At 41.8% G+C, this 12,954-nt stretch overlaps 1 protein-coding gene across 3 annotated transcripts in view; it reads left to right on the top strand.

The window, feature by feature from the left end:
- The window catches only part of ADARB2 (adenosine deaminase RNA specific B2 (inactive)), a gene marked incomplete at its 5' end in the record, with an annotated part of 313,600 nt that overhangs the window by 244,196 nt on the left and 56,450 nt on the right, over positions 1 to 12,954 (top strand). For all 3 annotated transcript variants that reach the window (XM_080578920.1, XM_080578921.1, XM_080578919.1), the window contains one exon: positions 4,958 to 5,072. In XM_080578920.1, the coding sequence (XP_080435046.1) occupies positions 4,958 to 5,072 (115 nt within the window). The remainder of the gene's footprint in view (positions 1 to 4,957; positions 5,073 to 12,954) is intronic.

The following is a 12,954-nucleotide window of genomic DNA, read 5'->3' as shown; positions in this document are numbered from 1 at the left end:
GTAATGGTATGATCTAAAGTTTAATTTTCCTGTGTGAATAACACTGGTAATTTGATATGGTAATCAAGGACAGATGAATTCCTCAGACAACACAGTGCAGTTTTAGTAGTAATGACGTCTATTTTTCATTTTTCCAGCCTACTTTTATGTGATAAAATATAGCTCATTAGGTATTGTGGTGTCTCACAGTGTTTTCTCACATCAGAAATTTTAGTATTGTCTGTTTTCTTTCTTCTGCAAGGCACTTGAACAGGTACCTGTTGATTCCACCACTGACAGTGGGCGTTTAGGCAATGTTCGTGACCTAAGTGCAAGTAAAAGCAGGTTTGGGCTTCAGTATGGGTCAAGCAGCCTTCTTTGCCTTGCTGCTGTCACCTACTCTATTAGTAAGAATGAGCAAAGTTTTGATCTCAAAGACATTGCCTCTGAGACAAATATTGTTTGTACAGAAACATATAAGTAAGGGCCTATAAAAGCCAAGATTTTGAATGCAGACAAACCAAAGCAGGCCATCTGAAAGAAACACATCAGCTGGAAGGTCAGTCCTCCTGGACAGACGTGGTTTTTCCTCTCGACATGCTGGGTGCCCATGCACAGCGCCAAAAGCTGGCGTGGCCAAGCTTGCCCTGCCTGGCCACTTGAATTCCCCTCCTTGCAGGCTGAGCCTCATCTGGAGCATCTCTGAGTCAGGCACACTTCCACTGGCTTCAGTGGAGTTTTGGATCAGACCCCGGTTTTCCAAGGAGAAACACTTAAAATTTTCCCCAGGGCCAAGCATTCAGGTGGTGTTCGAGCATCGGGATGAATCTGCAGAGTTCTGACTGTCCACATTTCTTTTATTTTCTTCTCCCCTGCCCCCAGCTACTATTTCTCTGCTATTACATGTTTCTTTTTCACAAGGAATGTTTCTAGTCTTTTCTTTCTTTTTTTTTTTTCCATCTTCTAAAATCTTCCCTTTTTCTGCTACCAACCTGATAGCTGTTCAGAAGCTGCCAAGATGTATTTGGCTCCTGTATTTACTCCAGATGGAGACTCTTATTCTCACTCATATCTGGCAGTAAGAACTGTGGTATCACCAAATGCAACTTTTCTACGAGATTAACTTTTTTTTTTTTTGAAGAGTAACAAAAGACTGGTTTCTTTTGTGCATGGTTTGTAAGTTAGTCCTTACGGCAGATAATGTAGGCTAACCTGTATACCAAAGTTCAACCAGGCTCACAATGGTCATCAATAGTGGGATTTTTCTGGTTTGTACCCCATCAAGAATGATCACTTGGATATGTATCTTGCAGTAATCTAGGATTATTGATCAACAGTAAAGCAAGAAAATCTCTAAAATGAAATCTCAGGTTATAAACTCAACAGGGGTAAATGTAGGAACACTTACCCACCATAGCTGTCCTGTATGCATTCGATAGATTTGTAACCATTTTTGTTTCTGTACAAACACTGAAGGCCGGTTTAAAGGCTCTAAATAGGCAGAAATGCTTCTGCTGATTTCTGTGGGTGCGACTGGCTCAAGACATAGCTTCTCTGGTGTGTGTTAGAGGGGAAGGCAGCACGCTACACATCTTGTAACTTACGGGCATCAGGAGACCAAACCTACACCCAGCCCTGCCACAGGGCCGGCTTTCGGGGCTGCATTATTCAAGACCCTGTGATTACACTGCACTACACACGCCTAAATCCTCAGGGTATCAAACCCCTCACAGAGCTGTCTTGACTTCTTATTTTTCTCCACCTAGAAGAACAGACTGCTCCTTTTCCTCTCCTCTGTACTCTGCAATACCCAAAGTTAGGGCTGTATGATTGCCCTTAAGTGACCTCTTGGATTAGACATTATGGTTCTGGTTGTTTTTCCTGCATCCTCCATTTATTCATGTATTCCATTGCTCCTACTGATTTCACTGGCATCCTTTTAGGCAACGAATTCAAGACAAAAAATATTCGCCTGACTTATTCTAGCTAAGAGGCTTCACGTCTAATGGATTTGCTATTCTTTAATGTCCCAGGTCACTCCTTGAGATCAGTGAATGCTGAATTTCTTATCGTCCCTAAATGTTATCTGAAGTCATGTCGTTATTTTGCCTTTAGTGAGTCTCTTTGCATTCTGGCTTTGGAACCTACTGCCAAATGAAGTAAGGAAAGCTCTGACTGTAGGGATTTCTAAATCCAAAGTTAAAAGTTATTTGTTCTATTTAGCATTTTTAAAATGATTCTTTTAGGAATTGTATGTGCCTCTAAGCTAATTAACTCTTAATGAGTGCAAAATGCCCTGGGATGCAGATTTGGAGGGTACTCTAGAAGTGCAGGCATGGATTGAACTGTAATATTGCAGGAGATGAAATGTATGATTTGATTCTTTTTTTTTAAATGATGTGCAGATAGTTTTATTGATATACTCTTTATTTTTTCCCCTTTTTTTCAAGTCTAAATAAAGCTGATCAGATTTCAGACCACCACATGGGACCCAGTTACATCAGTCCTGCAAACACAGTTTAGTTTTCTGCTATGGATGAAGTCACCCTCCAGTAGGGAAAACAAGTTTGGAAACAAACTTTCGTGTTATGAAAGACAGGCAGAGTTCCAGCGCTGAGCACGTAGCCAGAACATCAGGAAATCAGAACACCTGGCTCTGCCCGGCTCTGTGCTATTCCCTTGGACCAGTCCCTCACCCTTTTAGTGCCTGCATTCATTCATCTGTAAAACAGCTATAATTGCATTTATATCACAGGGGTGCCTTGATGCTTGACAAATGAGAATTGACCCAAAATTCATCCTTCAGAAGCACTGTATTAGCAATACCTTGCTCACATGGTGGTTGTGGACAATTAGATTAGAAGAGGTGTAAATGCAGTCAAAGTGAAATTCCATTTAGGAACTGTCAAACTGTTCTTGATAATTTTTCTTAGTTTTCATCTAATTCTTTTGTAGAGTTTTGTGAACATCTCACAGATGAGTTTAAATGCCTCTTTCCTTTATTTGCACCAAGCCAGAGCATTTTGTTCCATGTTATATTAAACTGCCTTCCTTATTATGGGCAAATGGTTGGTTCCCAGAGCAACACCTTGGAAAAATGCACTTAGCAAAACAACGAAAAATTATCATGTTGAAGAAATCCTATTCTTTATGAGCAAATCGAGATCACTTGCAAGGACCGTCTGTTGAAAAAATATTCAAGGTTTTACGAAAAGAGGGTTGCCTAATTGTTTTTATATTTTATTTAATTAGATATTATACATATATTTTCTATAATAATGTTTAAAAATTAAGCTGATTTTCAGCAACAAACTGTAGAAACATATGGCATACAGCCTGCAGAGGTGCTCAGTGGCAGTAGTATTACTGATAATATTAGTGAATTAGAATCTGCTTTTCTCTGAAAAATAGCTGTGTGTTCTCCCAGTCTAAGATACCGTGTTTTTGCCAACATGTTTTTATAGCCATTGACAGTTTAGGGAGGAAAAATAAAATAAAATAAAAACATATGATCTTCCTAAGGACATTTTCTTACTTCTGCATGACCATAGACCTCTCAGGGTGAGGGAGGGAGAATATCAGCCTCAGCCTCTCAACCAGGGGTGCTCAAGAGGTCCTGTTATACCATGTGAGTTTAGTCCAACACCAGAAGAACAGGAACTGTTGCTTGGCCAAGCCACTAACAAAGACACAGTCACTTGGGACTAGCTAGATTACAGAAGGTCTCAAACCAGCACCCCAGAGTAAGCTCTGGCCTCCAGGACTGGCTCCCAGAAGGATTTGTAGGCACAGCTTGGTTTCACATGAGAAATCAGAGGGCTCAAATAAGAAAAAAAAAAAAATCCTTTGGATCTTTCTTTTTATGCTCAGACTTGCAAAGCATTTGAAGAAAAACTCATGCTCACAAACAGCATTCCTCTGACTTATCTCTAATGTATGCTTGAAAGGCTCTGTGCCAACCAAAGTGCTGAGATTAAGTAAATTAAAAGATACTAACTTTTGTGATGGGGAAACAGTCCAACCAGAGGTGTTCTCAGGAGCCTCACAGATGTTTTAGGTTCACACTCATCCACACGCAGTCTTCAGAATTCACCTTTTAGACTTTTTGCCCTGCTTGGCTTCAATACCCACTTTCCCGAAGGTGTCCCAGCAGACTGAACTCACTCACACCTAAGGGTTCAGAGCACACAGTCTGCAGAGCCCAGTCCACAGGAAAATCTGACCTTTCAACAGGGGGGGCCGTGCTGGCCCCGCTCGGTAAGAAGTGCAAGCAGAGGTTCCCCTCCCCTTCTTCCTGACGGCAGTCAAGGCAGAAACAAGACAGACCACGGTGCTCCTCTGTCAGCATTAAACACAGATCGTTTTACTCCAGTAGCAGTGCATCATTAAAAATGCACCTTGACTGCAGAAATAAGTCACCTTAACTACAAGTCACCTTAAGTGTAAGTCACCTTAAGTATAACCCAGGCCTCACCTCAGCTTTTAGGTTTCAGTGAGGTAATGGAGATTTTCCTTCCTTAGCATTCCTTAACAACAAAAATCCTGAGAATTACTAAACCTTGACGCTGGAGGTACCTAATCCACATCTAAGTGGTTTTATGGGACATGTGTTCATCTCTTCAGCTCACTACAACAAAATTATTGAAGGTCTAACACAATTTCTGTGAACTGATCCCGCAGCAATGACTAGGAGGCTAAAGAAAAGTCAACCTTGAAATCTTTTCCCTTTACCACTAATCCCAGTCAATACAGGCCTTCGCTTTAATTCGGTTAATTTGGATTTAGAACCTAACACCAGCCATTTCTGAGGGGGGTGCGGGTAGTCGACAGAGATGCTCCCTTCATCTCTGCTCAGGTAGGTGGCGTCTAATTCTAAAAGGGACTGCTCCGCAGCTGACAGCAGGTGATTAATCTGCAGAAACGCCCAGGTGCTTCAATCAAAGAAAGTGAAAGAATTCTTTCTGACTGTGTCTTTCAGGACTTTGCAGACTCCGTGTACCAAATGGTTACACAGAAGTTCCAGGAGCTGACAGACAATTTCACTTCCATGCATGCACGCCACAAAACTCTTGCAGGAATTGTGATGACCAAAGGTAAGATATCCTCTCATTTATTTTCCTCTGGCATTTTTCATGACTAAGTAATACATTATTTACCTAGTCCGCAGTATTGAAGGATGCCTTTGCTCCCACACAGAAAAAATAAATAGTAATGCAGAGAAAAGACACATTAAATATTTACACCTCAAGTAAGTTCACACAAAAAATATTGGCAACAGAGGTAAAGATTTATTCATAAATATGTCCCTACATTGCTGTGTTTACAGGACAAAATGCAGACCTGTCTTATTTTGCATTTCCTAGTAGATGTTTTTTGTGGTTTGTTTGTGGTGTGTTTTTTTTTTCTTTTTTTCTTTTTAGTTAACAATAAAAAGCTGTATTATTTGTTAATTGCTTTTTTTAGATCTGGAAATACTGAGTTCTCTTTGTACAAGACCACTATAAACCTTATTTTGGACCAACAGTAAAAGCAAATCTCACCCCATTTCCTTCCCAAAGAAAGGAAACCCAGAGCATGCGTAGCTTTAATTCTGCTCTGCTCTAACCATGGAAAGTACTTACCAACAGGGCCACCATTTGACATTCACTCCAATTAAGATTTACCCGAAGGGCACATACCATACAGAAGTCTTTATCCGTTTAGTGAAACTGTTGCATAAATGGCCTTGCCTTCCTTGTGAGCACACCTCAGTTCAGGCACCTCCATATTTATGAAGATGTCAGCAGTGGAGATGCTGCCATAAAATCCCTTCTCACTCAGGTGTGTGGAGCAGTGGATTGAGTTTAGAAATGAGAGGATAAGTTCACGGGAGAAGGGTATGTATAATTCATCCAGGCTTGTCTTACCGGTTCCTTTCAACAATTACATTAGCTGAATTCAGTAGGAACAATTGTGAATATTGTGAGGCAACAGGATGGAGACAGGATTATCTGCTGTATCTTTTCCAACCACAGAGCCCAGGTACTGTTCTGTGCAGAATAAATTCTTCTCTCTGATGTGGAAAGAGTGAGCAATCAGATCCAAAAGTCAGAAGTAGAAAAACTGACCTAAAAATATTTTCCACCTCTGGTTGAAAATGAACTGTTCTCAGGATAAATATTATGCCATTACAGATCATCCGTTTCCATTGATTGTTTTATGCATTACTTCAGGACTTGCAATAATGGAGGAGACTTCCATTTCTGATGTATTGTAAAAAGAACATAGTTCAATTTATTATGTACTCCTTTGTGGAGCCAAGAGTTGGTGTCAATGATCCTTGTGATTCCCTTCCAGCTCCGGAAATTCTGTGATTCTATAATTCTATGTTTGTGCAAACACACAACACGGTCTATGAGCCCCAAGGGCCACAGGAGACATATTTAGTACCAAGAAAGAAAAGGGAAAGTCCCATTGACTGTGGGATGTGAAAGATGTACAATAGGCTCAGCCTACTAGCTACCTTGTCACAGCCAGATTTCTTGACCATGGCACTCATCAGATCTAAACAGTGTTGTAATTTATTTAGAGAAGCTCTTTTCAAGCAGGAGAACCACAACAACAACAAAAAAAAGAAGTGTAAGCATGTCTTTTAGAAGAGGCTAAGTTACAAGACGCAAGAACTGTTGCTTTAATCAGTTTCTGAGGGGGGTCCTCAGCGTCCCTGTTCATTTTTTTTACACTCAGCATGTACTTGTAAGCATTTCACCTCATTCCGAAGTTGCCAAGGTACTGCACCAGCATCCTTTAGACCCAGGTGTAAAAACAAACTTGTTTGAGCCAATGCGGTCTCACTTCTCTCTCACTGAAGAAGCAGACACAGGAAGGAGAGTGTAAAACCCCACATCCTAGGGAAAGAGGAGTCATCCAAAGGGGTCATAACTTTCAAAACTGCAGCTGTTGAGAGGATGCAGTGCTAGGGGGAGGAAGGAGCATATCCAGACCCCTGCCAGTCCTTCTGGCCAGCTGGAGATATCTGTGCCTTGTCTTTGGGGAAAAACTGAAAGAGTCCTCCCACTGTTTTTTTAATGAGCCACATGCCTTTAGTGGGATTTTGCACATTTTTATTTCATATTTATTCTTAGTCAGCATTAAAGCAAAGCATAATTGTTCTTACGTTCATAACCCATTTTCCTCAAGGCTTTTGTTTTAACTCTGAATTCCCTTTTATGAATTTCCCCAATCTGTCAGCCATCCAATTTGTCAATATCTTCCTGGTCTTGTGGAGCCTAAAAAAGAAACTCACAGCTATAATGTGATTCATAGAAGATGCAAAGCTAGAAACAGCCTTTTCTTCGTACATTTTCCAGGAAGATCTGAGTTCCTTCCAGCGTGAGAATGTCTGCCAGCCATGGCAAGACGAATCATTTGCCATTTGTGTCATTTTCTGTACTAAAGTTGTAGCAGTGTGGTCTGTTCCCCACTGTCATCCCCAGAGGGAGCAAGGATCTTGACGTGCTCTGTTCAAAGATGGCACAGACAGGTTTTCCACATCAAGCACTCAAATAAGTACAGATTTCCCGTGTTTTTAACATAGAACTTGGCAGAAAACCCTTAGATCTCTGCAAACAATATACTAATGGCATCAATAAAAACAAATCTGGTAATGTCTTGTTGTGTTTGGTATCATGCACAACTACTACAGTAAAAAAAATTGATTTGTTTTTGCCTTCATTTCAATTTAATGTCATCGTGACTAGAAACAGATTTATCTGTGCTTGTAGAGTTTTCAGACAAAGCTGGTAAAAAGCACATTGTGATTCTGTGATAACTGCTGTTGAGATAATACAGAAATCTCTACAGAGAAAACAGAAGTGTGCTAGATTGGTTTTCTTTTCCTGAACTCTGACATTTTTTCTGCCATTTCAGTTTCCCAGGGAAACCAAAGAGAGCTACATTTGGGCACTGTAATTGACTTATGCTGTAGCACCCAGGGCATATTCCAAAGCAGGAAAAAGAAAAAAACTTTAGAAAATTATGTTATTGACTGACTGTGAATGTTCTCGAGTAATAAATTGCCAGTCAGAAAAGCATGGCAGTTCAATGTATTTACATATGCTTTGCTCTGAATTTTTATGAAATTTTAAATCTCAATACATTTTTGTGAAAGTAAGTTTTCAAAACATTTGGTTAGTAGATATCAAGACAATCTTTGAAAACCTCTGCCTAGAATTAATGCCTAAGAGCAAATTATCACATCGGATACTAGTTGATGCAATGTTATCTGACGTAATATAGCAATTGAAACATAATAATAAATCAACAACAAACATAACAGATCTGAACTAAATGTTTCAAAACAAAAAGATAGAAAGGTTTAAGTAAATTATTTAACAGTACTCCGACTGTAATATATTTAGTACCTGCCAGCCCTCTAACAGATTCTTCTATCAAAAAATATTTGATTTACTCTAGGAAAAAAATGTTTGAAAAGTAAGACACTGCATTCAAATCTTCCCTGTATAGCAAGCCATATTCCCACATATCCAAGCAGAATAATATCTTGGAATAAGTGGAATATCTCCAAGTAGAACAATAAGTCTTCTTGCAGTTGTAACATAATATTAATACAAGGACCTACATTTTATTGTGTACGGACTATCCACAGTAGTTCTGACTTCTCTGAAGATATAATGGGTTTACATCTGGTAAACTATGGTCATTGGTTCACCTGTGGGAAAGACAGTCCAGACCACATCTCAACAGCCACAAACCATCATCAGCTCAGAGCACGCATATCCATGCATCTGTACTTGTTGCAGTCAAAAGGGACTTAAATGTATCTCCCATTTATTTGTCCCCTACGTTCACTAGAAACTCTTTCAAGACAGGAAGAAGCAGATTTCATTCCGTCAAAGGGTTAAATTCTGGATTCCAAAACTGGAGCCACAGCTTTGAAACAAAATCTTAAGATAAGACAATGTAGACATATATATACCTTGTTTGTGATGTTATTGAGGTTTTCTCTGAAATTTCAGCTGTGAGAGTCAAACATGTAACTGAGAAAAATATTGTGCATGAGACTAGATCCTCAGACTTTGGCTTTCTGTTTCATATTCAGATTTTTCTTGTTGCTGCTAAGAAGGCATATCTTTAAAAAAAATCTCAAAAATTCCCTAATTCTTCTGCTTTTTATATGTCTTGTTTATAGCCTAAGGACCATAGGAGCATAGGGTCCTTCAGCTCAGATGGGTCCTGATGCTCTCAGGACAGTGTCTGGGATCCAAGTGTTTATACCAGCTTTTTTCCAGTACACCCAGGGACTGTGTTTTATATTTTGAAGCTGGCAATCCTACAGGACAGAAAGACAAAGACAGTAGGCACAGTAATGGGAGGAAAGGGCATTGGGAAATGCTGATGACAGGCCACCAAAGGGGACATATTTCATTTCAGAGTGTGTAGCAATAACGGCTGGACATAGCATTTCTTGCTGTCACAGATTAAGGTAACCTACCAGTTCTTCTCCTATGTGATTCTGCCTCTCAGGCACAAGTTAGACATCTTATTTTGATCCATAGGCCTGCTTTACCATTTTCCTAGTGAAGTTTGCAGGGAGAAATAAATTTATTATTATTATTATTAGGACAGTTATAACAGTTGGAAAAAATAGAGGGCAAACAAGCTAATATTTTCTAACACAAGCCAGCAAACGTACCACAGCACTCTCATGTACCATCATTCCCAATGCATGAAGTCAGGTTATCAGATGGAAGGAGGACAAGGAGCTGCTGGCCAGAAGCAGCTCTTCCAGGGCTCAGTGAAGTGCATGGCCCCACCAAGGCTCTGGCCCAGCCAGGTCGGAAGGATTTACCAGCACACGGGTAAATCCTCGAGGAGAGAGGGCGGACAGTGCTGCCCATCGGAGCTGGGAGGTTGGAAGCCCCAGTCCAGGGCAGCACGGGATGGGAGTTAGAAGTGGAGCTGCACACAAAGTGCTGTGATTTAAAGGCCGGCGACATTCACAGTGTTTATTTATACCCTAACAGAGTTTGGCTTTGCCAGTTCTGAACAGCTACGGGCACACATTTGTGCTCTACATGAAATCACCAGACATGGTGAAGAAAAACTGCCACTCGTTGCAAGGATGATGATTGCTGAGGTTCTTTTTGCTCAAAAACCCTCCCATAATCAGTGTGGACAAAATGAGGCTGCTATTTAAACACTATTTTCCCATTTGTGTTTGACAAATCTTAGCAGTTTAAATACTGATAGGAACTTTCTGTCATGCTTTCTGTTAAAAATGAAGCACTAAGAAAGTTCATTCCTTTTCACAGGAGCATGGCATTCATAGAAAAAGGTTATAAGTTGATTTTTCACTTCAATTTTCTCTTTTCTATCCTTTTTTTTTTCAGGCTGACAATCATTTTGATATTAAAAGCAAACTAGGAGGTCTTTTCAGTTATCTTGTATGAAATAAAGATGAACTGGACAAAAGAGCCCTAAATAGCGATTTCACGCTGTGATAAAAGATGGCAAATTATCATCTATACCTCATGGAACAGATCTTCATAATTGCTAAGTGGAATAACAGAAAAAAGTAAAGTTGACAATATGTCTCCATGGATCTTTACAGTCATATTAAGATTCATAAAGCCTGACACCTAAGTACAATCAAGAATATTGATGGGCAATTGATTTCTGCTCCTTAGCTTAAATAGGAAGTTGGAAACTGGTAAAATACAGGAGAAAATTCAGGCCCTATGTAGAGTATCAATCTGCTCCATCCCCAATTGAATTCAAGTAGTCAAAAAACATTTAGAGCAACTGTGACTAAGAATCAGATTAGAAGGGCAGGTGCCTTCAAGGAGAGAGTCACGGGAAGAACTTAGGGTCTCCAGTCCCATTTGCACAGTTAGATGGATGCTATGAGCCCGTGTCCCACTGAGACTCGGGGTTTCACAGATTCACACAGATTCACAGATTTCTCTAGGTTGGAAGAGACCTCAAGATCATCGAGTCCAACCTCCGACCTAACACTAAGTACTCCACTAAACCATATCCCTAAGCTCTACATCTAAACGTCTTTTAAAGACCTCCAGGGATGGTGACTCCACCACCTCCCTGGGCAGCCCGTTCCAATGCTTAATAACCCTTTCGGTAAAGAAGTACTTCCTAACATCCAACCTAAAACTCCCCTGGCGCAACTTTAGCCCATTCCCCCTCGTCCTGTCACTAGGCACGTGGGAGAATAGACCAACCCCCACCTCTCTACAGCCTCCTTTCAGGTAACTGTAGAGAGCGATGAGGTCGCCCCTGAGCCTCCTCTTCTCCAGGCTGAACAAGCCCAGCTCCCTCAGCCGCTCCTCGTAAGACTTGTTCTCCAGACCCCTCACAAGCTTGGTCGCCCTTCTCTGGACTCGCTCGAGCACGTCCATGTCCTTCCTGTAGCGAGGGGCCCAAAACTGAACACAGTACTCGAGGTGCGGCCTCACCAGAGCCGAGTACAGGGGCACAATCACTTCCCTCGACCTGCTGGCCACACTGCTTCTTATACAGGCCAGGATGCCGTTGGCCTTCTTGGCCACCTGAGCACACTGCTGGCTCATATTCAGCCGACTATCCACCAATACTCCCAGGTCCTTCTCGGCCAGGCAGCTTTCCAGCCACTCATCTCCCAGCCTGTAGCTCTGCTTGGGGTTGTTGCAGCCCAGGTGCAGGACCCGGCACTTGGCCTTGTTGAACTTCACGCAGTTGACCCCAGCCCATCGCTCCAGCCTATCCAGATCCTCCTGCAGAGCCTTCCTGCCCTCGAGCAGATCGACACACGCACTTAGCTTGGTGTCATCTGCAAACTTACTGAGGGTGCACTGGACGCCCTCATCCAGATCATCAATAAAGATATTAAAGAGGACCGGCCCCAGTACCGAGCCCTGGGGGACTCCACTAGTGACCGGCCTCCAACCAGATTTGACTCCATTCACCACAACTCTCTGGGCCCGGCCATCCAGCCAGTTTCTAACCCAGCGAAGCGTACGCCAGTCCAAGCCCCGAGCAGCCAGTTTCTTGAGGAGAATGTTGTGGGGAACGGTGTCAAAAGCCTTACTGAGGTCAAGGTAGACCACGTCCACAGCCTTTCCCTCATCCACCAAGCGCGTCACTTGGTCATAGAAGGAGATCAGGTTCGTCAAGCAGGACCTGCCTTTCATAAACCCATGCTGACTGGGCCTGATCGCCTGCTTGCCCTGCAAGTGCCGCGTGATGACCCTCAAGATAATCTGCTCCATGAGCTTCCCCGGCACTGAGGTCAAACTGACAGGCCTATAGTTCCCCGGGTCAGTAAGGTTTAGATTCCTGACATGAAAAACGGGTGCCCAAACTGCTGACTTGCTTTTAAAATTCTCATGAGGTCCCTTCAGTTTCTGTTGTCTGATGTTCTTAAGGAGGTGGCTCAAACTCATTCGACATTCTTGGGAACATTACCTGCTGCGTACAGGTGCCCAAGTGACACATCACTACCAGTTTTCTTGAACCATTTTAAAATAAGTAAATACCTGCCTAGTTAGAAACCACATATGTCTCTCTGTTTCTCTGAAATTGTTTTTTCTCTGGTTAGAAGCCTTAAGCCAATGATCTTCTGATTCTCCGTAGGTAACTTTGAACTCCATAAGAGCATCCTTGTTCCACAGTTGCAACTCTATTCCTAAATTGTGTGATGTGGACCCACAATGGGTAGACTGGGATCTCTGTGGCCCAATGGATTTGGGTTTCCAAATTCCAGCAGGTCCAAAGAACGGTCTGAGGCTTTGCAGTTAAAACTGCAGCTCCAGCAGTTTCACCACTTCTTTCAAAATGTGGGTTGTTTTGAAAGGGAAAACACTGAAAACACTGCAGTCACTCCCCTGACAAGAGTGACGTTGGGTGTCTCTCCTTCTAGTCTGTTAAATTGGTGCTAAGGAGCAGAAATAGCTCAAGACATACTGACTTAGAGACAGAAAA

Source organism: Anser brachyrhynchus (genome assembly GCF_964034855.1).
Source record: "Anser brachyrhynchus genome assembly, chromosome: 2".
In the NCBI taxonomy this organism is placed as follows: Eukaryota; Metazoa; Chordata; class Aves; order Anseriformes; family Anatidae; genus Anser; species Anser brachyrhynchus.
Note: the sequence above shows the minus strand (reverse complement) of the source record. Positions and strands in the feature narration are given on the sequence as shown.